At 40.8% G+C, this 24,999-nt stretch overlaps 1 protein-coding gene across 9 annotated transcripts in view; it reads left to right on the forward strand.

Annotated features, from left to right (window-relative positions):
* MTA3 (metastasis associated 1 family member 3) overlaps positions 1-24,999 on the forward strand; it is a 213,727-nt gene that overhangs the window by 184,388 nt on the left and 4,340 nt on the right. For 2 of the 9 annotated variants that reach the window (XM_070798556.1, XM_070798557.1), the window contains exons 14-17: positions 974-1,196; positions 8,863-8,949; positions 11,739-11,885; positions 23,868-24,994. In XM_070798556.1, coding sequence (XP_070654657.1) covers positions 974-1,196; positions 8,863-8,949; positions 11,739-11,885; positions 23,868-24,028 — 618 coding nt within the window. In that variant the 3' untranslated portion in view covers positions 24,029-24,994. Of the gene's footprint in view, positions 1-973; positions 1,307-8,862; positions 8,950-11,738; positions 11,886-12,970; positions 14,302-23,867; positions 24,995-24,999 lie in introns of those variants that run through there. The other 7 variants (XM_070798559.1, XM_070798560.1, XR_011569226.1 and 4 more) reach the window with 5 other exon arrangements.

Consider the following 24,999-nt stretch of genomic DNA (forward strand, 5'->3'; position numbering starts at 1 on the left):
AATCACGCCTCACAAACAGAAATAGAGTACAGGCAAACTTAAACAAAGCTATTAAAGCTAAGCATGGTACTGGAATGTTTAGGGTAGGTGTGGAGAGAGGGGCAGGGACAAATCCAGTTTTTTCAGGTATTCAAAATATTGGTCTTAAGAGATTGATTATTCAGACAGAAGAAGAACAATGTGTGTGGGACATGTTAGCATGAGAAGAGAGCCTACAAGTTAAATATTGGTTTTAATGGCTTTTTTGGAAACAGTTTGCAACCTTTAGCATGTTGAAAATATGCTTTATTGCATAAAGTGATAAATACAAATTGAGCATTCTTCCTATTCCTGAGCTATCATAGGTAAAACAGGAAAGCATGGACTCAATCTTGGGGTGAACAACAGTTTAAATATGATTTGGTAAAATTCTCATAGATGGCAGATAATAGGTATTTACCTATTGAGAACTAGCAAGATTTAAGGACCTTCACTTCAATATTTTGGACTTCCCTGATGGTAATGAATCCACTGTAATGCAGGAGACCTGGGTTCACTTCCTGGGTCAGGAAGATCCCCTGGAGAAGGGAATGGCTACCCACTCCAGTATTCTTGCCTGGAGCATCCCATGGCCAGAGGACCCTGGTGGGCTAGTCCATGGGGTCACAAGGAGTTGGACACAACTGAGCGACTAACACACTTCAATATTAAAATAATAATAATGTTACTCCTGGCGATTTCTGACTGTTGTGAATATGATTTGGGATTGCTAAGGTCAGTTTAGGAGGAAAAAGAGTAGGATCACACACACCCACTTTCACCTAGTCCCCACCTCCTACTCCAAAGGACACACTTCAAAACTCTCTCCCCCTGTAGTAAGTCATATATTCTTCAGTGAAAGACGTAAAACTTGCCCTTTTCTTTGAGCAGAGTGCAAGGAGTATGTATGTGACACATTCTGGTCTTCACACATCTGTTGGTGTCTGATTTACAGGACCCGCGAGTTAGAAGTCATATGTCTCGCCAGGCCATGCAGGGGATGCCAGTCCGAAACACTGGGAGCCCGAAGTCTGCAGTGAAGACCCGTCAAGCTTTCTTCCTTCACACTACATATTTCACAAAATTTGCTCGGCAGGTCTGCAAAAATACCCTCCGGCTGCGGCAGGCAGCAAGACGGCCGTTTGTTCCTATTAATTATGCTGCCATTAGGGCAGAATGTAAGATGCTTTTAAATTCTTAACCTTATATGTTGTGCTTCTGACCATCTTCTCTCTTCCCTCTCTCTGTTTTTATTTTTGTTTGCAATAAACATAAGTTCTTGTGTGCAGCCTTTTGTTTTTTTTTTTTAACATTGTTTTGTCTGCTGCCATTTGTATCACGCCAACCTGAAAAGGAAACATTGAAACTTCTGCAGTCTTTGTGAGAAAGTAGTTCTCAGCAAAAGATAGATGGGAGGTGATCCTACCCAGTGGGGTTTTGTGATGGAGTTGCCTAAAAGCCCTTATTGGGGAAGCACCTTTACCCCTAACGTAGAATAAAGCTTGCCAATTTGCACTAATGAGAAATTGTACGTCTTTATAAACTTCTCAGTTTCCAAAAAACCCTTTACAGTTATATAATATTCTGGAAATTCAGTGTTTCATAACAAATTAGAAGATTTAACAAGCTATAAATGAATTTTAAAGTCTTTTGGGTGAATTTTCTGAAAAACATTTAATTTTTACAAGCTAGTGTCTGAATTTGTGGTTGAGCATTCTATTTGTCCAGTTTGGCTTCCATTTCATAATTATATACCATATGTATTAGTATGTAACACATCATTTTATTACTCACATTTTCAGCACACTCAGTCTTGCTTATGTGTGTTGTTGTTAGAACAAATGTCATATGTTCCAGTGAATTGCAGGTTGTTCTCATATTACCACGTACCCCTAAACGTGTCCATAATTTGTCTGTGAGCTCTGATTCTAGCCTTGTTACTTTTAGTTACATTCCTGGTTAGCATGTTAGAGCCATGCAAGCTTTTTCCCCTATGGGATAAGAAAACTTGCTGTGTGGCTTAATAGATGGGAAATCTTAAAGAAATTCTGTAGATACTTTATCATGAAAAATGTATTATTATGAGGCATTCCATTTTGATTTAAAGAAGGTTTCTGTAAAAGGAGTGATGGTTGAAAAGTGGTTTTTGTTCCTGAAGATAATTTTCAGCAGAATAGTTGAAAGGCTTTAAAACATACAGGTAAAAGCTTTAAAAGAACAAGAGTGCTTGGTAGAGAGTAGAAATTGGGAGTAGCCTCTGCATCCCATGGGGGCAAACCTAGCCGCACGAGACTCGTGTGTTTGAGAACGTAGGCATATGTACTGACGTTTCATGCTACTTTTGTGCTAGTGTTTCTGAGATCATGGATTTACGTTATCATTTTCTTACCATTTTAAGAAACTAGAAAATATTTATATCTACCTAAACTGCTTAGCTGATTTAAAAGACATATTTTTTATAAATAATTTCTTAAATATAAGGAATAAAAAATGTTACAAGAAAGAAAATGAATGCAATTCTCCCATTAAAATTGGCCAGGCTCCAGGATCATCTTTGTTTCTATGAATGGAAAAGAAACCATCACCAACTTAATTGACTTCTGAGGAAGCTTTTTCTGATTAAGCTTCTGTTAATTTCTCAGTTAATTTGCAAATTGTCTTTATTTTGATGATTCTTCAGTGAAGTATGTTTTTTTCTGTCACCTCATTTTGATTTGTTGCAGTTGAAAGGCCGTGCCACTAAAAAGGGTCAAGATTCAATTACCTGTATTATATTTCCAATATTGCCAATTTGTAAACTTCTCAGTTTCCCACAAATCCTTTACAGTTATATAATATTCTGGAAATTCAGTGTTTCATAACAAATTAGAAGATTTAACAAGCTATAAATGAATTTTAAAGTCTTTTGGGTGAATTTTCTGAAAAACATTTAATTTTTACAAGCTAGTGTCTGAATTTGTGGTTGAGGATTCTATTTGTCCAGTTTGGCTTCCATTTCATAATTATATACCATATGTATTGGTATATAACACATCATTTTATTACTCACATTTTCAACACATTCAGTCTTGCTATTCAGTCTTGCTAGCTACAAATGTAGCTATCATAATGATGATGATCATAATAAAAGAGGCGTTTGTTGTGATGAGATTCAAGGGGCATATTTTATTTTGTAGTTAGCTTCATTGATCAAGTTTATAGAATCAGATTCTCAGAATAATTTTACCTTGCAACTTAAAATGTAAAAGTTTCACCAGCCGTGTTCTCAGTCCTGGTCCCCGCAACCAGCAAGCAGCTGATGAATTCTTCCTAGCATCTGATTGCTTCTTGCATCATCTTCTCATATGTGTACCTTGTTACAACCTGTTTAGCAGATTTCTTTGATCTTGGCTTGTTAGTAAGATTAGGTGTTAATAACCTGATGTCTGTACACAACCATGTTTGTGGTCCAGAGGGAGGGTAAAGCTATATTATTATTATTTTTTTTTATATAAGCTTTCCTTGGTTTCTCAAAGGTAGTGGTGACCCTGTCCCTCCCCATAAAAGTTAAGTCACTATGATGCAGTATGAATGCACTTTCAGATCAGGTGAAAGTTAATAATTCTAAAGGTATTGATGGATCAAGAGCTCCAATTTATATGTTTAGTATAATTCTTCATAATATTGGAAAAGGAAAATCGTTTTCCCTGTGAACTTGAGATTCTTCCTCTTGTAAGAACTGCAGAAGTTGATGCCTGTGGCTTCTGGCCTTGGCACCACCACTACAGCAGTATCATAGCCAGAGTTTATGGGATGACAGATGGTGTAAGAGTGAAGAAGTGGGGAGCCGAATAGATAAATTCTCAATTACGTGAGGGAGAGCATAGTCATACCTTTGAGTTTTCACGAGCTAATTCTTGTGTAGAGGGATTTTTGTTGTTAACAGCAGCACTCTCTGACCTTTATTTTCATTAAGAAATGGGTGTCAAAGAATACAGTAGAGTCAGTAGGTGAATCTTTGTTTGCATGTCCATAAAGTATCTCAAGGAAAATGTAAGAGTATTGTCCTCAGAAAGGAAAACTGGGAGGCTGAGGGAAAGCGGTGGGAAGGAAACTTACTACTGTTCATCTTTCTAAACTTTTTCAATTTTGAGTCATGGGAATATATTTCCTATTTTAAAAAATTTTTAACCTGAAATAAACATATGGTATAACCAACATGTGTTTTATAGATATAGATATAAAATGATTCACAGTTCCAAACCCCAAAATACCTATTTATTTTAATAATATACCTTTATATGTGATTATGTAAGTCCATGCTGAAAATTACTAATGTAAGTACAGAGCCTGAACCAGTTCTACCATGTAAATAGTGCTTAATACAAGTGGATTGCAGGACCCAAAACCAAAACACTTGAGAAAGAAAAGTATGATGTCCTTGACAAGATTCGCAGACCGACTGCATGGTTGTAACACAGCATCAGGTTTCGATAGCCTGTCTCTTCTCCCTCTTGACACCCCTCCCCTCATTAAAAAAATGCCATGATGTAACGATGATGGTGTTCCTCCTTTGTTACTGTTATCAGACATCACCACTGAGTTTACTGGATAACTTGTCAAAAATCTGTAAAATCACCCAATGCCTGATGAGCACATGGTTTCTATCTGAGACTTAGGATACAGAGACTGGGGTTAAATACGAGCAATATGTTAGCATTCAATAGATGAAGCAGAAGTTTCTAGAGAAGTGGATCCAAATGACTTAGGTGCCCCCTCTGTAGCTTACATGAATAATTAAGTAGTTTTTGAGTTGATAATACACTGAACTTTAATGACAGAACCATTCCCCAGAATGAATGTCTTCAAAGGGGAACCTGGAGCCCTTTTTCTCTGAACATGCTAATTCAATTTCAGATGTATTCCAGGGGCCCATATTCAGAAGAAACTTGTTATATATATTTTGAGTTTTCTAGAGGTTTCTCAGCAAAAGTTACTATTAATAATTATATAAAGTTTTTGAAATTTTAAGTTCTAACTTTAAGAGAGAACAGTTCTGGCTTATTTATTTTGATAGTCTGTTATTTTAGTAAAAACTTGTCTTCGAATGGATGTTTTTAAATTTTTCTAAAGGAAGAAAAATGGCTACAAGTCTTAGGCCAAATCAACACCATTTGCGTTCATACCTTTTTTAGAGCTAACCGTTGTCATCAGTGTCTCAAGTATCCAGAGATGACATGTGTATCTCTAACAAACTAGGTGTCTTCTTTGTTTTTGTACAGATGTTAATGTCTACATTGCTCTGTACCTTGCCTTTTTTACTTGATGGATCTTGGAGGCCATTTCATACCAATTCATTGAGAGCTGCCTCTTCTTTTATCAGCTGCATAATAGTCTGTATTTTGTACTTGAGCCAGTTCCCTTATTTTAAAACACTTTAGGTTGTTTCCAGTCACTATTATAAGTAATCCTGCAACAAATATTCTTATATAGATACCTTTTAAGAGTGATATATGTACCTTACAGGTGTGTGTGTGCATGCGTGCTAAGGCGCTCAGTCATGTCCAACTCTTTGCAATCCCATATGATCCCTAACAGTAAAACATCTGGGTCAAGCAACTTTCATTTTGAATTTTGATAGTCACTGCCCAGTTGCCCTTAGAAAAACTATGGTTTACTCTCCCACCAGTGTCTACCGAGTGCCTGTTTCTCTAGAATCTTGCCAGCAGTGTTATTGATCTCTGAAACCCTTAACTAGTTGGTAAGTGACATGTAAGTTACATCAGCTTGCATTTCTCATTTTGAATAAGGTAAAACATTTTGCATATGTTTGAAAACCGTTTGTATTTCCTTTTTCGTCAGCTGTTTTTGCCCTGGCCTGTTTTCTGTTAAAAATCATACCAGCTTGTGGGAACTTATTGTATTTTAAGGTAGTTAGCTCTTGATCTGCAATTCAAATATTGGGTTGACCAAAAACTTTGTTCAAGTTTCCCCATACGGCAGAACCCAAACAAACTTTTTGGCCAACCCAGTATTTCCCTTGTTTTGTCCTTGATTTTGTTGAATCTGTATTGGCCAAGCAGGTTTTGTTTTGTATTTTTTTAAGTAGTTGAATCTTTTCTTTTTTTTTTAATGGCACATTGGTTTTGTGTCTTGTTTGAAATGCCTTTATAAGAAAATTTTCTTATAAGAAAATTCTATAAATGGTTTTACTATGATAGCAATTTTGAAGCCCATGCGGGAGACCTGGGTTCGATCCCTGGGTTGGGAAGATCCCCTGGAGAAGAGAAGGGCTACCCGCTCCAGTCTTCTGGCCTGGAGCATTCCATGGACTGTATAGTCCATGCAGTCGCAGAGTCGGACATGACTGAGCGACTTTCATGTGAGATAGTATTGTGAATTTTAATTCAGTATGTACTTTTTGCAAGCTTTCTATTTTCCCCTCTAATATTTCCACAACATCTTAGAAAGATAGCCGTGCGTTGCCCAAAAATGGGCAACTTTTTTCCAAGTTTACCTCAAGGAAGTAGAGCTCGGCCTTCCAGAAGCCACGGAAATACGCCTCATACTTGGTCAAGTGTTTCGAGAGAGATGAGGATGTTCTCGCTCTGGCTGGATTTTGATTCTTTCTGGTTTCTTTGGGCATTTCTCAGTTTGCATTCTTTCCCTGTGCGCTTTTAATACATACTAATTAATCCTCTTTAGATAGAGTTAGGTGAATAACTTGAGAACAAGGTTCCACTGGCCTGGTCTTGAGTACAAATCACAATTTTTTTTAACCAGCTCAAGTGTGGCCCTGATTGTCTTTGTTTATGATCACTCCCTCCAGACAGAAGCTTTTTCTCTTTTCTGTTGGTATTCAGTATAATCGCTTAATGGTTGCAGTTTCTATGTTAAATAGTCTTAGCACCCACTTTTCATCTTGATTTATTCATGGTTGAGACTGATTTTCTTGCCACCAACTACTACCTTTATAATGATTGATGAAAGATGGATCCTTCTAAAGAGCTTTGATCTCCCACTCAAGTGCTCTGTAAATTGCCACTTAGAACACTGCATAATTAATCCTACTAATTTAGTGAGAAATTAAAAGCAGATTAATATAAAGTGAAATGGTCTTTGGGTATTGTGTTGGTAACTCTTGATGGGTTTTTTCGATTATTGTCAAGGTGACAGTCATGTGGGAGTTTATCGCTTGGAGTCACTTTGGCAGTTTTGCTCTGGGCCTTAGAAACTGCAGTAAAGAGCGAAGTTAATCTTATTACTAACAATACAGTAATGGTTTTTGTCCAAAACATTGAGGAAATACTAAGATGATTCATTGAAACTTTATTAATAGAATATTTTTCTCATGTCCTCTTCCTAAGTAGAACTTGAATTCTTAATGAATTAGTAACACTAGGAAAGAATTCTTACTGTTAATTCATAGCAATGTGACATGTGTCCAATCCCTGCAGGGCTTGGGCTGCATGTTAGCGTTTAGATCACTCCTCCAAAATATGCTTCTTATATTCCTGCCTGCAACGTCACTATTTTTCAACAACAGGTGAAAAGCTTCATAGCTTCGTAATTTTATTTTATTTTTCCTCAAAGGAAATCAGCTGAGTAGGAGGAGAAGAAATCGGACCGTTTATAGTTGTCAGTGGTTGCATAGTAATTAGCCAGTGCTTGGGATACATATTCGGATTCCAGGCTGTGCGTTATGTGCTTTGTCTATTTCAATATTTTTAAATGCTACTTTCCCACCTTTTTCTGTTCAGTAGTTATTGGAGAAGAATTTCCTTGATGAGAGGGTTAGAGCTTATGAAAAAGTTTTTAATTCTAAATTATTTGAAGTTCCAGATTGAATTATACATTTTAACACTAATTGTGCAGAGAATCCCTGTGGATGCTGTGTATAGGCCTAGAAATGTGGTCTCCATCACAGAAAATCTATAGGGACATTTTTGACAAAAGGCATAAACATGGCAGAGTCATATCTGCTGAAGCTACTCTGTTAAGCTTTATGACAACAGCTGCAAATTTAAAAAACGTTTCAATACTCATTTCTTGGTCACTTCAAACTCTGTAACTTAACTTGTATGAGATGCAGCCATCTTTCACATCTATTCTTCATCCTAATGACAGCTAATTAAAAAAGAGTGTTTGTGTTGTGTGCTTTATTTTTCTCTGAAATGACTGTGATGTGAACTTTATGAACAAATATCCATTACAGTATTTTACTGTTCTGACTATTGGATGAAATACCTGTCTGCACACAGGAAACCTTGTCAGTCTCAGTGCTAATGACATCATAAGAGGATACGCAGGACAGAAAACTAGTGATAAAATCAAGTGGCCCATTTTTACTTGGGGGAGGCTCATCTAATGGAACTGAAAGTTAATCGAGATAGATGAAGACTCCTCCGTAGAGACTCATTCCATCGAGGTCAGGGCTGATCACGTCTGTTGCCTTTGTCAGCCATCATTTTTGTCTTCCATGCCAGATTTATCTTACATTAGGACTGATCACACCTCATATCTTACGGAAGCTTTTCTACTATAATATAGAAATGGCGTGGCTAGACAGGAAGCATATTTCCACTATTTACAGATGTGTGAACACGGAAAGAAAGCATGGGCTTGTGAGATGTGTTAGTTGTTTCATAAGGGACTTTAAAGCAAGTGGTCCCCAGGTAAAACCCCATTTAGTAATCTGGAACCAGAACTGGAACCAGTTTATTCTTAAACCCCAAAGAAAATTATGAAGGAAACTGGTGGATTTTTTGGTGCTGTTCTCCACTTGCACCTTTTATTTCTGTGGTGTGTGAAGCACAGGCAGAGAAATCAGCCTCACTGGTTGTCTCCGTGTTTCTTTCTCCTCAGATGCAGACAGACATGCGGATCTATCTGGAAGTCCACTGAAAAGCAAAAGCACTAGGAAGCCTTTGGCATGTATCATTGGGTATTTAGGTGGGTATTTTTTAATAGAAGAAAAGCTTGGAGAGCAGTATCTGTACCTTATCACCGGCTACTCAAAATTGACATTCCTATATTAAATGTAAGCCTTTCAAGTAGCTGAAATTGGATACCTTCATATGAATAGTCAGTTTATTTTATTTGAGAAATGTTTGATTACCAAAACACACAGAGAACATAATACAGAGTTAGAGATGGGTTTACTTTTCCTAAAAATATAATTGAATAAAAATGTAATGTGTATTTATGTATATAAATACAGATTAAGCAAGAAGAGGAAAATGAGAATCACTGAATTATTAGAGGAGGAATATTCTTTTTTTTTAATTGAAGTATAATTGACTTACAATGTTATATTAGTTTAAGGTGTACCACACGAATGATTTGGCATTTATACACATTATAGGATGATCACCATGATAATTCTAATTACCATCTGTCACCATCCCAAGTTATTATAAAATTAAGGATGAATATTCTTTTTTTTTTGGCTGCATCACATGGCTTGCAGGGTCTTATTTTACTGACCAGGAATTGAATCCAGGCCCAAGACAATGAAAATGCTGAGTCCTAACTACTGGACTGCCAGGGAATTCTTAAGGGTGAATTTTTTTTTAAAGATTTTTTGATGGGGACCATTTTTAAAGTCTTTATTGAATTTGTTACAATATATTCTGTTTCATGTTTCGGTTTTTTGTCTCTGAGGCATGTGACATCTTAGCTCCCCAACCAGGGATTGAACCTGCACCCCCTGCATTGGAAGGTGAAGTCTTAGCCACTGGACCGCCAGGGAAGTCCCAAAGATGAATATTTTTAATATTTTGATACAAATCTTCCACTGTTTGCAAACCCACCTCACCCCTTCCCTTAAATAGAGAAAGATTCATGTACTTTTTTTTAAATAAAAAGAGATAAAACTGGTGTTTAAACCACCTTTAAACAATATTTATAGTTTTGTTGTGCCGATTAAGGTTACTTGAGAGGGGAGCATTAGTATTGCTTTCTGGTTTTTATCCTGTTATTTAACTTGAAAGTCACAAAATATGGTAGTTCCATTTATATCTTGAAATATAATAATAATGTAACATTACCAAGAAATAACTTTTTTTTGGCAGAGTTTTAAGATAAATAATTTGTGAAATAGTGGTTTCAAAAATGGTTCCTATTATACCTAGGAGCTATGTTTTTATGCTTCTAATATTCTTGCTTTTTCATCTTCTCAGTAAAATTGAAGTATGTGCTCAGAGTTGCATTGAACTTTATTATTTTGTCAGAAAGATTTATACTTACGAAGTGTCCAGACTTAAGAGGTCCAGTCTTTTAAAAATCAAAGTGTAGCCTTAAACTTAGTATATTATCTGGTCCGTATCAGGTCATCCTAAGAGTCAGAGTGCACAGCTTCCTCTTTGATGTTACTTTGCCACCTTATTTCCTATTTTATTCCTTCAGGGCCTAAAGACTTGCTTTGATATCCCCCTAAAATATCACATGGTTATCACAGGTATGACCTAACTCGTGGTGATCTAGTCTGTGAAGTTTTCTAACTATGTTCCCTTGCAGGGTGTAATCCTAGAAGCCTCTCCCACCTTGCAAAGCAAAGTATCTGATCATAAGATGATCATAAGAAATAAACTATGACATTGCATATTAGCATTTCCATAGGTAATTATATGTTCTTCCTATGGGCAAACTGGTCTCTGTCTCTACCAGACAAACCCACAGCAGGGCTGTCCTTACTAACTGAAGCACTTCCCTACAGAACACATTTCTGAGTATTTACTGTGTGCAAGACACTTACACTAAGTTATTTAGGGAACACTAAGATGAACATGGCCTTTGAATACGGCCTTTCCCTCAAAAATCCTCCACTAGTGAGGAAGGCATACAGGTAAAGACAGTGGAGCTCTTCCTAAATTTCAGTACATGAGGCTGATATCCTGGCCCTCGCCTGGGAAGACGGGGTGGCTTGTGCATGGTTGGCATGCTGGGTGGTAACTCAGGATCAGTGAGCAGGTTCAGCTTTAGAGAAGAGGTCGCCTGGTTTTAGTGTTAGACGGAGGTCCTTAAATCCAGTTTCTGCAGTGTTGCAATTTATGTCCATCTACTTGACCCAGAAAGTATTAAGTAGTGCAGGGCTGTGTGACTGACAGCAGCGTACTTCACACAAACACACATGCACCACACACACCCTACAGTTTTGTGATACATTGTCTGTCAAAGCTTTCCTTCTGCTACTTCTTAACACTAGTATTGGAAGTTCGGTGTCACTGACTGACCCGGGAGTGACTGACCCTGGTCCTGTGGTCTGGTTGCAGAGCCAGAGGAGGAATCCTGTTTTCTCAAAAAGCTGCCACACACCAGATGTGCTGCATGCCTTGTTCCTAGTGTGATGGAGTGCAGAGGTAGTTTTCTTTGAGGCTGCCTCTCCAGATAGACTTTGAATTTCTAATTCCTTCAAGAGTCAGATGCCTTATTCCCTTAGTAAATCTTGTGTTTAAGTGACCTTCTGAAGTGGCTTTTTTTTTTTTCCTTCTTCTACTCACAACATGAAGCTCAGAGCTTCAGCTAGCAGGGGCAGAACCAGCTCCCTTTTGATAAACAAGGCCATGTAACAGCACTTGAAGTTGATTCATTATGCAAGTCCTTGGGAAAACAGGCTGGTTCGTAAGGAACTGGCTCTCAGCTCATTAAGAAATAAGATGTGTGCCTGTTAGCCAGTGGTAAGTGCACACAGATTTTTAATACCATGTTCTGAGTTGAGAAACCTTTCTTCCCCCTGTCAGAGATCCATCCTTCGAAGAAACCTAATGTAATTCGATCTACACCAAGCCTGCAAACCCCAACCACCAAGCGGATGCTAGCCACCCCGAATCACACGTCTCTGAGCATTTTGGGGAAAAGAAACTACAGTCATCACAATGGCCTGGATGGTATGTAAACCCAGGAATTCTGGGGGCTAATCCCATAGGCCAGGGCCTCTCTGCCCTTGACTGCTCTAGTGTCGGCTGCCACGTGCATGAATGCATAACAGGTTCTTCTTCCCTCTGGTTGGACTGTGCGGAAAGGGGGATATAAGGGAAGGCTGCCGTGTACCACAGTGAAGACATTTTGCCAACTGCTATTTCTCCATCTTCTCAGAAGGGACCTTTTTGCTCCCATTTCCTGTTAGGAGGCCGGTTTGGAAACGAAGTCTGCATTTAGCAGGTTGCCTCTGCTGGATAATAATGCTCTTGCTGTGATGCATTCTCACTGCTCACCTCTGTTTTCTTGAGCAGAAGGGATTATTTTGCCTCGTGTCTGAGACAGCAGTGCTCTCTGGGGGGTTCTTCGGTGTTCTGCGGATCATTTTGAATTTGGCATTTGTCCCTGACTTCGTTCACCTTATAAATTTTCTTAATTGCTCAAGAGTACTATAAGTCATGAAAAGAATTACCTAGGTGATGTCCTAAATACAGAAATAATAATTTGTTTGAAATGGGAAAACTGAGAAATATCACCTCTTATCCAAAGTACTTCTCCTGGGCTTGGCCATATAATGACTCTTCAGGTGGAATTGAATTATCATCCCATTTGGACTGTAAACACAAGCATTATAAATCATCTGGGCAGTACATATTGTTCATTTCAATAGTCCTAGAGTTTGAAGCTGTCTTGATTGTTTAAATGTTGGCATTTATTTATGAATAAAACTCCAGGCTTTTCATGCCTTGTGGGACTCTAAATTCTGTCAATGGCAGTAAGTTATTTATACTGAGGCCCTAGAGCAAGGATGTGGAGGAGACCTTCTGGTAATAATTTCCCACGGTTGTTTTCCTTCTGCATGACTTTCGATGGTCATAGTGATGTCACGATGAATCAAAAATTGAGGGTGACGAGTTTAGTTTGCATTTATAGGGTATCAATGTGCTGCAGATATGGCTTTCGAGAATTTAGCTGCATAATAGTCTTGCAGAAATACTTCCTTGTTAATGAGAACATCAGCCATCCTTGCCTCCTCAATATGCCCGATGTCTAGTCAGCAGAGGTCCAAGGAAGGATTGTGTCAAAATGTGGAGACGGGATTGCATTCCAACTTTTCCTTGCCTGCAGCATGGGACCTTTAGATTCAACCTTAAATGGAATCAAGAATCTTTCTTTTCCATCTTATCACCTCCCTGGACAGTCTAGGTATGTAGTCCTACTGCAGAAAGTAAGTTCTTGTTTATTTTATGGTTATATATTCTGTATGGTAAAAAGAGTCCTGCTGTGGCTGATGTTGGAACAGTGGCTTTTTAGTGTCTTTCTGCACTCGTGCCCCATGGTGACGGTCATTCTGGGCCCCAGTCCTACCCCTGCATCGTGGCTCCTTTTGTTCTTCCCTTGTATCACAGGACCTTGTCTCTTTGGAATTTCTAGAAAGTGCCACCATGTAGTGTTCCCTGTTTAGGGTCATTTGTCCCATTTCCTTCTGAATGGGTACTGTTGTGAGGGCATTGATTCTCTGCTCTGAACAGGAGGCACAGACAGGAGCGCCTAGTGAATCCCTGGGGTTATGTTGCTCGAGACCTTCAACCTTGTTAAGGAAAAGACACTTGTCTCAGTTTCAGAGGAAACGTAGCCGTTGCACTTTTCTCGAGACCCATTTGCCTCTGCTTCCCTGTCCTAGTACAGAGAGGAAGGCTGATTACCTGTGCCTTACCTGCATTATCTCATCTGATGCAGTTGACAGAAGGTTCCAGGTCAGGGGGCTTGACTGTTTTGCATACCATGGTATCTCTGCTGCCTGGCATAGTGCCTGGAACTTAGCAGGTGATCAATTAATGTTAGTTGAATAAATGAAAGTGATTGATAAAAATGAGACCTGGAGGGGTGAATTAAATTTTCCAAAGTGACCAAAGTTGCATAAATGGGCTGGGGTTCCTATTTAGGTGTGACTAATTTCAGAGTGTGCTCTTTTACCCACTGTTATAAATGAAGTTGTGGCTCTCAAATGTGCTGTATTAGCAAAGTAGGGACGACATAAGTTATTGTAACAGCTCATTTAATATGAGAAATCAACATGATAGATGTTGAAGGACAGAATGGGTGAATAGGGAACACTGTTGGACAGTGGGGTGGGGAGAGGAAACAGCCACCATCACGAGAGCTGGGGGACAAGTGGAGAAGTTGGGGTCATCACAGCTAGAGGCCCAAGGAGCTGGGACCCAGACCCTTGAGGAAAGAGCACTGCCCTGCTGGTGCTGGCATCTCTCAGCAAGTGCAATGAGGCTGCTCCCGGGAGTGTGAAGTGAAACTGGGACCTGAAACACACTGCTCCCGACAGGAACAAGGAGAAGCGAGTCTCTTGCCCAGCCTTGCAGGTGCCCTCTAGACCCACCCCCCCAACCCCCGCACTGGTGTAACAGGGATCTGAATGGCACAGGAGAAGAGCATTTGCAGTCCCAACTCAACCCAGCATCACAAAGCTGAGTTCAAGTAGATGGATGTGTAGCTGCGAGGCAAGAGGGTAACAGAAGTACATACTTTAGAAAATGTCCCCATTTTTGTATTCTCAGTGGACCTTTTCCTTGGGATAATGGGTCTATTTCTTACTTCTTTAGGATATAAGACAGGGACTAACCTGAGTTTCCAAGATGAACTCAAAGTACTAGATAAAAATCTTAGGCTAATAGTGAATTTTCATGGGAGAGTTAATACCATTATACACTGGAATTGATAGGCACAAATTCATGGAAGAGTCTTACCGTGTGTGATTCAATAATACCATCAATTAGCACTGCTATGTAATTATCAGCATGTCAGACAGATGAGCACACCAGACAGGGTGCTGGTGGACAGAACCAGTCCAGCTGGAAGCAAAACCTGATTGTACTGAGACATCCAGCCAGGTCTCTCAGCCCTGGGGCTTCCTGTCTGCTTCTTCCTTCTGCTTTTTGCTCCCTTTGCTCAGCCTCCACTTTCAGTAGGAGGTTCTTCATGGTGGGAAGAGTCTCTGAATTCCTGCTGGTAGACAGTTTTTTCAGTTCAGTCGCTCAGTCGTGTCCAACTTTTTGCAACCCCATGGACTGCAGCACACCAGGCTTCCCTGTCCATCACCAACTCCAAAAGCTTGCTCAAACTCATGACACTTTTTTACCTGACATTAAAAAAAAAAAAAAAAAAGAGTGGGCAGCTTCTTCTTATCTTCTGAAAGTCACTGTCTTTCACCTGGCCTTGGCCTGTTAAAGGCCCTGGTGTGACTAGGGCCTGGGAGTCAGCACTCTGCATCTTCTTAACCCATGGTACCCAGCCACCCACAGACCTCTGTGATTGTCCTAATGGAACTTAGATTCTAAGGGTAAAAACAAAACCTGCACACATAAAAAGCCTCACATTTTGGAGTCAGTACAGACCTACCCAGATCCATATCAATGTCGCTTTATATTAGTCTTTGTTGTCAGGCTGTAGTTCCAGTGGTGGCCACATGCCATCAGGGTGCTTTCCAAATCCTGCCCCCTTTTCTGACTTAGAGATGACAGTCTTCTTGCCAGCAAGCCAAACACCTACCACATTTGGCTGACTCGGGTAACTCCAGTGTCTGTAAGAACAGAAGGCCCTAAGACCAGTGGGGATAGAAGAGGCATTACTTTCCATGTCTGGGAGCCCCAAAGGGAGGGCAGCAGGGGAAATGGGATTTGTCTCTGCCACGGAAAAAAGAACATCTGACTGTTTGGAGTGAGATGGGATGAATTGCTAACTTCTCTGATAATTTCCTGTGTGGCTTTGGGTAAATCATTTGGTTTCCATAACTATTTTTTTCTTCTCTTCTGTAAAATATAGATTTCATTTGCCTTAACTAATTGTTATAGTGATTAAAAAATTTCACCTACTTTATACCACTTCATCTTCCAAACACTTTATGAGGTAGATGTTATAACCCTCATTTTAATAATAAAAAAACCCAAGGTCAAAGAGGTAAAGGGATTTGCCCAAAGTCACCCTGCTAGCAATTAGCAGAAATGAGATTTTAAACTCCAAATCTAAGATTGTTTCCACTGGGTGAATAAGGATCCCTGATCTGTGTGTTGAGTACACCATGTACCTGGGAGATGTTTCTGGTTTTTTTTGTGTGTATCAAAGCTGGGTTTGTATTTGTAAACACAGAGAGGAACATAGAGGGCATTTTTCTTTGCTCAGACTGAACTATAAGCACAGCCGTCAGCTCCAGCTCTTGCCTCTGCACAGCTCCTCTGCCTGTATGCTGCTCCCTCCTTTTTCTGGAACTTAGGGGATAGAAGCTATGTTAGTGTCAGAGAGAGGGGAGAAAAAAGAAATAGAGAAAAACCCACAATCACCTAAAGGTGAGATGTGTTTCAATTATATTTCTGGTATCGACTCTGACACATAGTGAGTGTTCATTAAGTGTTACCCTGGAGTAGGAAATAGTAACCCACGCCAGTATCTTGCCTGGGAAATCACCTGGACAAGGGAGCCTGGTGGGTTACAGACCATGGGGTGGCAAAAGAGTTGGGCACGACTGAGCACGCACACATAACATTATTAAGATTTCATCTCCTCCTCTAAAGAAGGGCCATTATTGTTTTATTTTGAAAACTGTTAAGTTACCAAAGTTTTTATAGTCATATGTGAATTGTATATGAATAATGTCAATGCTTTCCTTATAACTGCGTTCATTTCTTACCTAAAGGTATGATTCTCAAAACAATGACTCTTGGATATTTGCTTAAAGGTAAATGGATATGTTCCAGTGTATATTTGCACATAGACAGGGCCAGTATTTATAAAGAAAAACTGCCCTTGTTTAAGTTATTTAGAAAAGTATTAAAGATAAAATTAAGTTTATAAAGAGGGCTCATCTAGCTTCCTGTAGGTTCCTGTGATTAGAGACCCTACAGCAAAGGGGGTAGAACAGCGTCATCCTGAGACAGTGAAATCTTTTTCAGAGTGAAGGCTGAGTCAGGAAAGACTCCAGAAGGACTGTACAGGTATTTCCTGACCCCCTAAAGAGATGCCCCGGGACCGCTTCCTACCTAGTGTCAGATGTTTGTGTTTCGGTATATCAGCAGAGCTTCCATCGCACCGCACAGGCACAAGGGGCTTCCTCCTGCGTCTCCATCTGTATCACATGGGGAGCTTTGAGAACAGCTTCAGCTGTGTAGTCATGCAGACCAAGGGAGCATCAGCTAGAGGTGCTCTTAACCGTCTTCTGAGACGGCGTGGCTTTTGTCCCAGGGGTACTGCAGAAACAGGACTCAGTGTGTCAGGAAAACCAAAGCAGCAGGCTCAGAAGAGAGGTGAGTTTTCAATGGAACAGAGTCAGGGCATGTGAGCCAAGGAAATTGATGAATTGTATAATAAACTTCTTTTTTAATCTGCTCTCTTCCGGCTTATTTCCCCTGAGGTTTGTGAGTATACTGCAGATTGTTATCTTTCTTATGTGTTCGCTGCGTTGACTAATAGCATTTCTCAATGTCTTTATACAATGAAGGGGGTATCTGATGGGGATGCCTCTAAGTCTAATACTATGATCTGGTATGTGAAGACTGTCCTTTGGATCACTTATTTCTGAAATCAGTGATTCAAGAGTTCCAACTGTTTGCTTTCCACCCTGGGAAATGGGTGGAGGTGAGGCCATTGTACCAGTGAGAGAGCTCTGGGATTGCATCTGCTGTCTTTACAAATCCCAATAAAAATAGACTGCCAGGAGCAGCTGATGGCACTCCTAGGCATGCTTAGGCCCGGGCTGCCTTCTGTCAAACATTTTTATGTCATTTCAAAAGACTATGATCTTTTTTCGAATCTTCTAAAATATTTTTTTTATGGAAGAACATTGAGTGCTCCTGGACTCACCTCTGGTCTCCTGTTCTCAAGCTATAATGTTAAAACCTGATTAAATATATTAAAGTACCTTCAAGTTTCTTTTTTTCTTCAGTTTTTATAATGGATTATTATGGTCCCAGAGTTTATTGAATGTGAAGCAGGTATAGAAGATTATCTAATGTATCTGGAGAGTTTCAGGACAGTTAAAGCTTTATCTGAGGGTAGCGGATGTTCTCTCACGTAGGAGTAGGGCTTCTGAAGGAAGACTGGCCCAAGTACCTTAGGTGTGAGTAATCAGTACCTTGGTGTTTTGGCGTATTCTGGAAGGATGGCAAACTGGCCTCCTCAGGGTCCATTGCTGGGTTTAGTAGTAAATATCACAGTATTCCCAGAGAATACTCTTCTGTCCTGCCCCTGAGGAAAATGCTAGTGTGCGAGCCTATAAGTGGTCTAGGTTTAAGATCCTCTCAGCAATATGGAGGGCTTCCCTCGTAGCTCCGTCAGTAAAGAATCTGCCTGCAATGCAGGAGACCCTGGTTCGATTCCTGGGTTGGCAAGATCCCCTGGAGAAGGAAATGGCAACCCACTGTAGTATTCTTGCCTGGAGAATCTTATGGACAGAGGAGCTTGGCAGGCTACAGCCCATGGGGTCACAAGAGTCAGACACGACTTAACAACTACACCACCACCAGCAATATGGAGATTTTAGAAGAGAGACACAAGTCCTTGGTAGTTACTCAGAGGCCGACGGCCGTGAGAACCAGCTCTGGCTCCCTCAGGAAGTCTGTTTACCTTCAGGGGTCATGCAAGGAAACCTTTGTAACCAGCCTATCCCTGTGAGCGCCCATCCTCAGTGACGTAGAGGGGGAACCTCTGAGAAAGGAAGTAAACCCTGACTGAAAAACTGAGTCCCTATTTTGAGGGGGTAATGGTAGATGCTTGGGAAAGGAGAGGGAAGAAGTCAGCAGAGGGAGGGAGCTTCATCCCTGAGAAGCGAATCTTCCTCAGAAAAGAGTGGACTCATTCACCTGAAGAGCAGTCCACAGCTCCTCGATGCTGGCTTTAAGAAAGCCAGCGGAACGTCAGCATTAGATCTTGATGCCCCAGGAAAGTGAAGCCCAACAGCCGATTTAGGCATCCCCTGCCCAGTCTCTTCAGATCCCAGTGAAGAAGTGAGGAGAAGTCTTCTGAATCTGCACAGCTCCCAGGGCAATGACTCCAGAAGATGAGTCACAGCCTCCTTGCCTGGGAGCCTCCCACTGGGTTCTTGTTAAGCTCCCCAGCCTTGCTCCTTATTTTCGTTCAGTGTTTCTTGTTTTCCCTTCCAGATGACTGAGCACTCTTTAAGCTCAGAAAACATCTGAGTTATAATGTATAGCATTTTCCTCCCTCAACCAAATATTTATTTTTATCCGCAACTATTTACATATACATGAATACGAAAAGTCATTAATGTAAAACTGAGGAACAGGCTTGGAGGCAGCTTTGTTAGGTGAGCTCCCTAAGAAGATGTGTGCAAAGACCCTTCCCACGATGGTCCGATTGCAGCTTCACTGAGTGCCTACAGGAGCTCTTTGGGGCCAGTTGTTGACCAAGGCCATGAGTGAGTCCTGGGGAAACAGGGCGGTTACATTTAAGGTATCTGGGACCAGACAGCAGAAAAAAGGATCAAGATACTGGAGACTGGACCTCCTACATTGCTTTCTAATTTTCTTCTTGTTTTCCTCCAGTTTTCTTCCCCTGTGTCTGTTTACTTTCTGCAGAGTACTGCTTTACCCTACTTTATATTCCAACCAGGCTTGTCTAATTTCTCCCTAAAAGTTGCCAATTTTTACTTCATGTAATTTTGAAATTGTTATTGGATATATATGTTGTTGGACTTTTTTATGTCTTTTTGACCTTTTTAATCAGTAGGAAATGATCCTTTTTACTTCTGTTAATATTCCTCTATTTTGTCTGATATTAAAACGAATGTACCAGTTTTCTTTTTCTCTTGTTTTTAGTTTTTTAAATGAATTAAAAAACTGAAACTAGAAAATTTTTCTAGTTTTAGTAAACTCAGAATATAATGATTCTTATCGCATCTCTAAAGTCAGCACAGGTTGTTCTAGCACATATTTTAAATACCCTATAAAGCTATTTTCCATTATCATTTAATTTAAAAACAGCTTTACTGAGGCATGATTGACATTCAGTAAGTTATACATATTTAAAATATTCAACTTGATAAGTTTAACATACACACACACACACACCAGGAGCCATCATCATAATCAAGATAATAAACTTGCCTGTCACCCTCAAAAATTTTCTTGCACTCCTTTATAATTGGCCCTCTTGTCCTCCCTATCACTCCCACATCATCCCAGGCAGCTGCTGATCTGCTTTTTAGCACCATAGATTAGGTTACATTTTCTAGAATTTTATTAAATGGAGTCATGCAATATTTACTCTTTATTTGTCAGTTTGAATAATGTTTGGAGATCTACAAGTTCACTGATTATTTTTTCAGCAGTACTGAGTCTTCTGTTAATCCATCCAATGAATTATTCATTTCATATTTTGTATTTTTCAGTTTTAGAATTCCCATTTAGGTCTTTGATATTTCAACTAAAATATACCATATTGTCCCCCACACATCCATCTTTTCCAATGTATTTTAAAAACATACTTATAGTAAATATTTTAAGTCCATATCTGCTAATTCTAACATCTGAATCATCCATTAATCATCTTCTACTGACTGTTTTTTTCTTTTGATTATGGGTATTTTCCCGTTTCCCAGGTCTAACGGTTTTTAATGAATTCTGGTCAGTGTGGATGACAAGTTGTGGAGACTCAGGATTCTGTTATTTTCCTCAATGGAGTTGTTTTTTTTTTTTTTTTTTTTTTTCTGTAGAGTTTTAAGGTATGTTCTAACAAGCAATTAAATTTGATGCTATGCTAAGTCACTTCAGTCGTGTCCGACTCTGTGTGACCCCATAGACGGTAGCCTACCAGGCTCCCCCATCCCTGGGATTCTCCAGGCAAGAACACTGGAGTGGGTTGCCATTTCCTTCTCCAATGCATGAAAGTGAAAAGTGAAAGTGAAGTCACCTAGTCGTGTCTGACTCTTTGCGACCCCATGGACTGCAGCCCACCAGGCTCCTCCATCCATGGGATTTTCCAGGCAAGAGTACTGGAGTGGGGTGCCATTGGGGTTCTTTACCACTAGCGCCACCTGGCTTTATTAGGGCTTGTCTATTTCAGTTATGCTCCTAGTTCCATGAGATTTCAGTGGAAAGACCCAAGTTGTTTGCCCTGTCCTTCTAGCTTGGTAGAATTTGAATTCTGAACTCTGTCTTCCCAGCACTGGACAGCTGCTGAGGTTGTTGCTTAGCCTTTTTTAACGTTTCAGCTGATGTTCTCCGGTGGGCTCCTGGGAGTCTCATTTTGTCTGTGAGCAGTTCCGAAATCGGCCAGTGATTTGAGAGGAGTGTGTATGTTCATCTGGGGACTCCCCCTTACCTGTGTCCTTCCTTTTAGAATCTCTTCCCTCAATTTCCAGCTGTATTGGCAGCCTTGAACTCCAATCTGTCCCTGATTCCTCAGCTCAGTCAGACTGCAGCTTTCTCCTGGAACCATATCCCTCTGTATGGCATGGAACTGCTCACAGGGGTACTGTTAACAGTGAATCTCCCCTAGTCTTGCCTTTTTTCAAGTCATCTCTCTTCCAGTTTATGCTTGATTTTGGTTGCTCTCCACTATCTTCAAACACTTGTTTTTATATTTTATATAGAATTTATCACTGTTTTTGGCTGGAGGGTTAACCCAAGATAAATTAGCCCACCATTATAGGAAGCAGAAGAGTTGAGCTTTTCAACTGTGGTGCTGGAGATGACTTTTGAGAGTCTCTTAGACAGCAAGGAGATCAAACCAGTCAATCCTGAAGGAAATCAACCTTGAATATTCTTTGGAAGGACTGATGCTGAAGCTGAAGCTCCACTACTTTGGCCACCTCCACTACTTTGGCTCACACTACTTTGATGTGAAGAACTGACTCATTGGGAAAGACCCTGATGCTGGGAAAGATTGAGGGCAGGAGGAGAAGGGGACAACAGAGGATGAGATGGTTGGATGGCATCACTGATTCAATGGACATGAATTTGAGCAAGCTCCGGGAGATGGTGAAGGACAGGGAAGCCTGGCGTGCTGTAGTTCAAGGGGTCGCAAAGTGTTGGACACAATTGAATGACTGAACAACAACAATAGGAAGCAGAACTCTTCAGTCCTTCTCCAGGCTCCCTGCCAACTCTGTTGGTTCTCTTAATTTATTTTGAAATAATATACTGTTTGTGTCTTGTGGACACTGTATCTTTCCTTACCTGTTTGAGGATATTAATGATAGTGGTTTCTGTTTCTTGAGTTTTCTTCTCCATGAATAATCCGTTTCTTCCAATTTGCATTTTTCTCTGTTTTGGTCTCTAACGTTTGTGTTAGAGGTTTCTTCCTGGTGACCTTTGGTTGTGTAATAGTGTTTAAGAGTAGGAAACTAAAGTCAGATGAAAGCTCTGTACTTCAACCTTCAGTGCACCTCGCAGAAAGGACATCAGACCAGGCTGTTTGTTGAGTGGCCCGAGGGTCAGTATCCTCAGGTCTTTTCTGTGGGCTGGGCAGATTTCCCAGAGAAGATGCTTTGCATCTATCTTAGTCCATTCAGGCTCCTGTAACAAAATACTACAGATGCGTACTGTAAACAACAGAAATGTGTTACAGTTCTAAAGGCAGGGAAGTCCATGAGCAGGGTGCCAGCATAATTGGCTTCTGATGAAGGGCCTGTTCTGGGTTGCAGACTGCTGTCTTCTTGCTGTGTCATCACATGATGAAAGGAACTAGGGAGCATGTAGGGTCTCTTTTATAAGAACATTAATCCCACTCATGAGCTTCCTAGGAGGTGTTAGTGGCACAGAATTCATCTGCCAATGCAGGAGACACAGAGGTTTTATCCCTGGGTCGGGAAGATCCCCTTGAGTAGGAAATGGCACCCTATTACAGCATTCTTCTTTTTTTTTTAAGTCTTTATTGAATTTGTTACAATATTGTTTCTGTTTGTTTTTTGGCTGCAAGGCATGTGGGATCTTGGCTCCCTAACCAGGGATCGAACCTGCACCCCCTGCACTGGAAGGCAAAGTCTTAACCACTGGACCGCCAGGAAAGTCCCCCGTTACAGTATTCTTGCCTGGAAAGTTCCATGAGCAGAGGAGCCTGGCGGGCTACAGTCCATGGGGTTGCAAAGAGTCGGACACGACTGAGCACAGACCGCAGTCCCATTCACAAGGGTTATACCCTCATGACCTAAGCACTTCCCAAAGGTTCGGAATTCTGATGCCGTCATATTGGGCTTTAGGACTTCAACATATGAATTTTGTGGGGACACAAACATTCAGACCACAGCATAGTCTCTTTTTCAGAGGATAAAGTTTTGGCTACCTGCTTTCTGGGAGCTCAAGGGGAAGAAGGCTGGAGGTCTTACCATTCAGTGGATATACGCTCACGTGAGCCCTCAGTTTCGGGACTGGCAGCCCCGCTTGGCGCCTTATGTTCCCTAGGCCTGCAACCCCCTATTTGGTCCTCTTTAGAGAATAACTATCCAGACCTGTGGGAGGTGGGCAGCTGCCGAGAGGTGTGGAGTCAGGAGCACTTCTAGGAGTCCAGCAACCTCAGCCTTCAACTGATCTCTGCTGCAGTCTCCCCTCCCCCAACCCCCTCGAGGTGTCTGGTATCCATTCCTGAGCTGTTTTGTGCATACTGGGCTCGCAGCTTTTCACACTGCCAGCTTCAGGTTTGGCTTTCTTGAATGCATGGGCTGTTATCACTTGTTTATCTGTTTTCCAGACTCCAGAATTCTGATGGTGGTTTCTCCTCTGGGTTTCAGAAGGGGAAGAAATTAACTCAGATACTGGTAGCTGGAAACCTTAAAAAAAAAAAAAAAGATTGTTTATATCACAGCAGCTGGTTACAGTAAAGAACCTCCAAGTCCAGGGACTTTAAATACTTTGTGTGTGTGTTTGTGTGTGTGTTAATTGCTCAGTTGTGTCTAACTCTTTACGACTCTCTGGACTGTAGTCCACTAGGTTCCTCTGTCCATGGAATTTACCAGGCAAGAATACTGGAGTGGTTGCCATTCCCTTCTCCAGCAGATCTTCCCAACCCAGGGATCGAACCCGGGTCTCCTGCTTTGCAGGTAGATGCTTTACCATTTGAGTCACCAGGGAAGCCCTTTAAGTACTTATGAATAGTCAAAGCAAAAGGGAAAATTTTGTAAAAAAATAATAAGTGCTTATAAATCAGAGTTAGTATAGACAGAAGTAGCAAATGTAGATTGATGCATATCATAATTTACTTATAAGTGTAAACCAAAATGATCTGGGCTACATCATCTAGGAAGGAGACCTGAGAATGGGCATAGATCTCTTTCTGGGGCCCTGTGTATCTGGGACCCTTCACATGGCTCTGGTTCCCTGCTTTGGGAAATGCAGTGGGGCTGAGGAAGCTTTGAGAAGGGAAACATTTTGGTATTACAAGCGCAGGTGGTAAGCACTGGGATGCTTCAGCCCAGAATGCAAGAGGTGACATATCTCAGCTTAAAACCATGGCCAGTATGGAGAAAGCAGGTGTGAACCTGGATGCCAGATCCTGAGCTGGTGGGATGAGAGGGTTGCTCTCAAACGTGGAGCAGGTAAGTTTAGCTCAAATAGAAGAAAGCACAATTTATCATGGTAGGCCAGAAACTTTGGAAACTATTTACAAGTGACTCTTCTGGCAGATGGCTTAATTCCATAGGTGGGTGGATAAATGAATGGCAGAGTGGTCCCCCTCACCTCTCCCCACACACACAAAAGGAGAGAGGCTTCTGAGAAATACTGGAGATACTGACACACACATAACCCGTAATTTAGACACTGAAGAGAGCTGTGTGCTCTCACTGGGATGGATGGAGAATGGGGCAGCTTAGAATAGCAGGAAAAACTCTACCTAAATTAAGAAGATCTGAGTTCAAATCCTGACTCCTCAACTTACTCACCGTGCAGCCTTGAGCAAGCTCCTAACCTTGCTTACCCTCACAAGGTTCTGGTGAAAGCTTCTTCCATAACCTAGGGAACAAAGCAGGTTAGCCCAGTCCTGAACTGAACTGGCTGGGTTTTGATTGGACACATACTTGCTGAGCCCTCTCCAATACCAGGCTGTGTGCATATATCTCCCCAT

Source organism: Bos indicus, chromosome 11, assembly GCF_029378745.1.
Source record: "Bos indicus isolate NIAB-ARS_2022 breed Sahiwal x Tharparkar chromosome 11, NIAB-ARS_B.indTharparkar_mat_pri_1.0, whole genome shotgun sequence".
In the NCBI taxonomy this organism is placed as follows: domain Eukaryota; kingdom Metazoa; phylum Chordata; class Mammalia; order Artiodactyla; family Bovidae; genus Bos; species Bos indicus.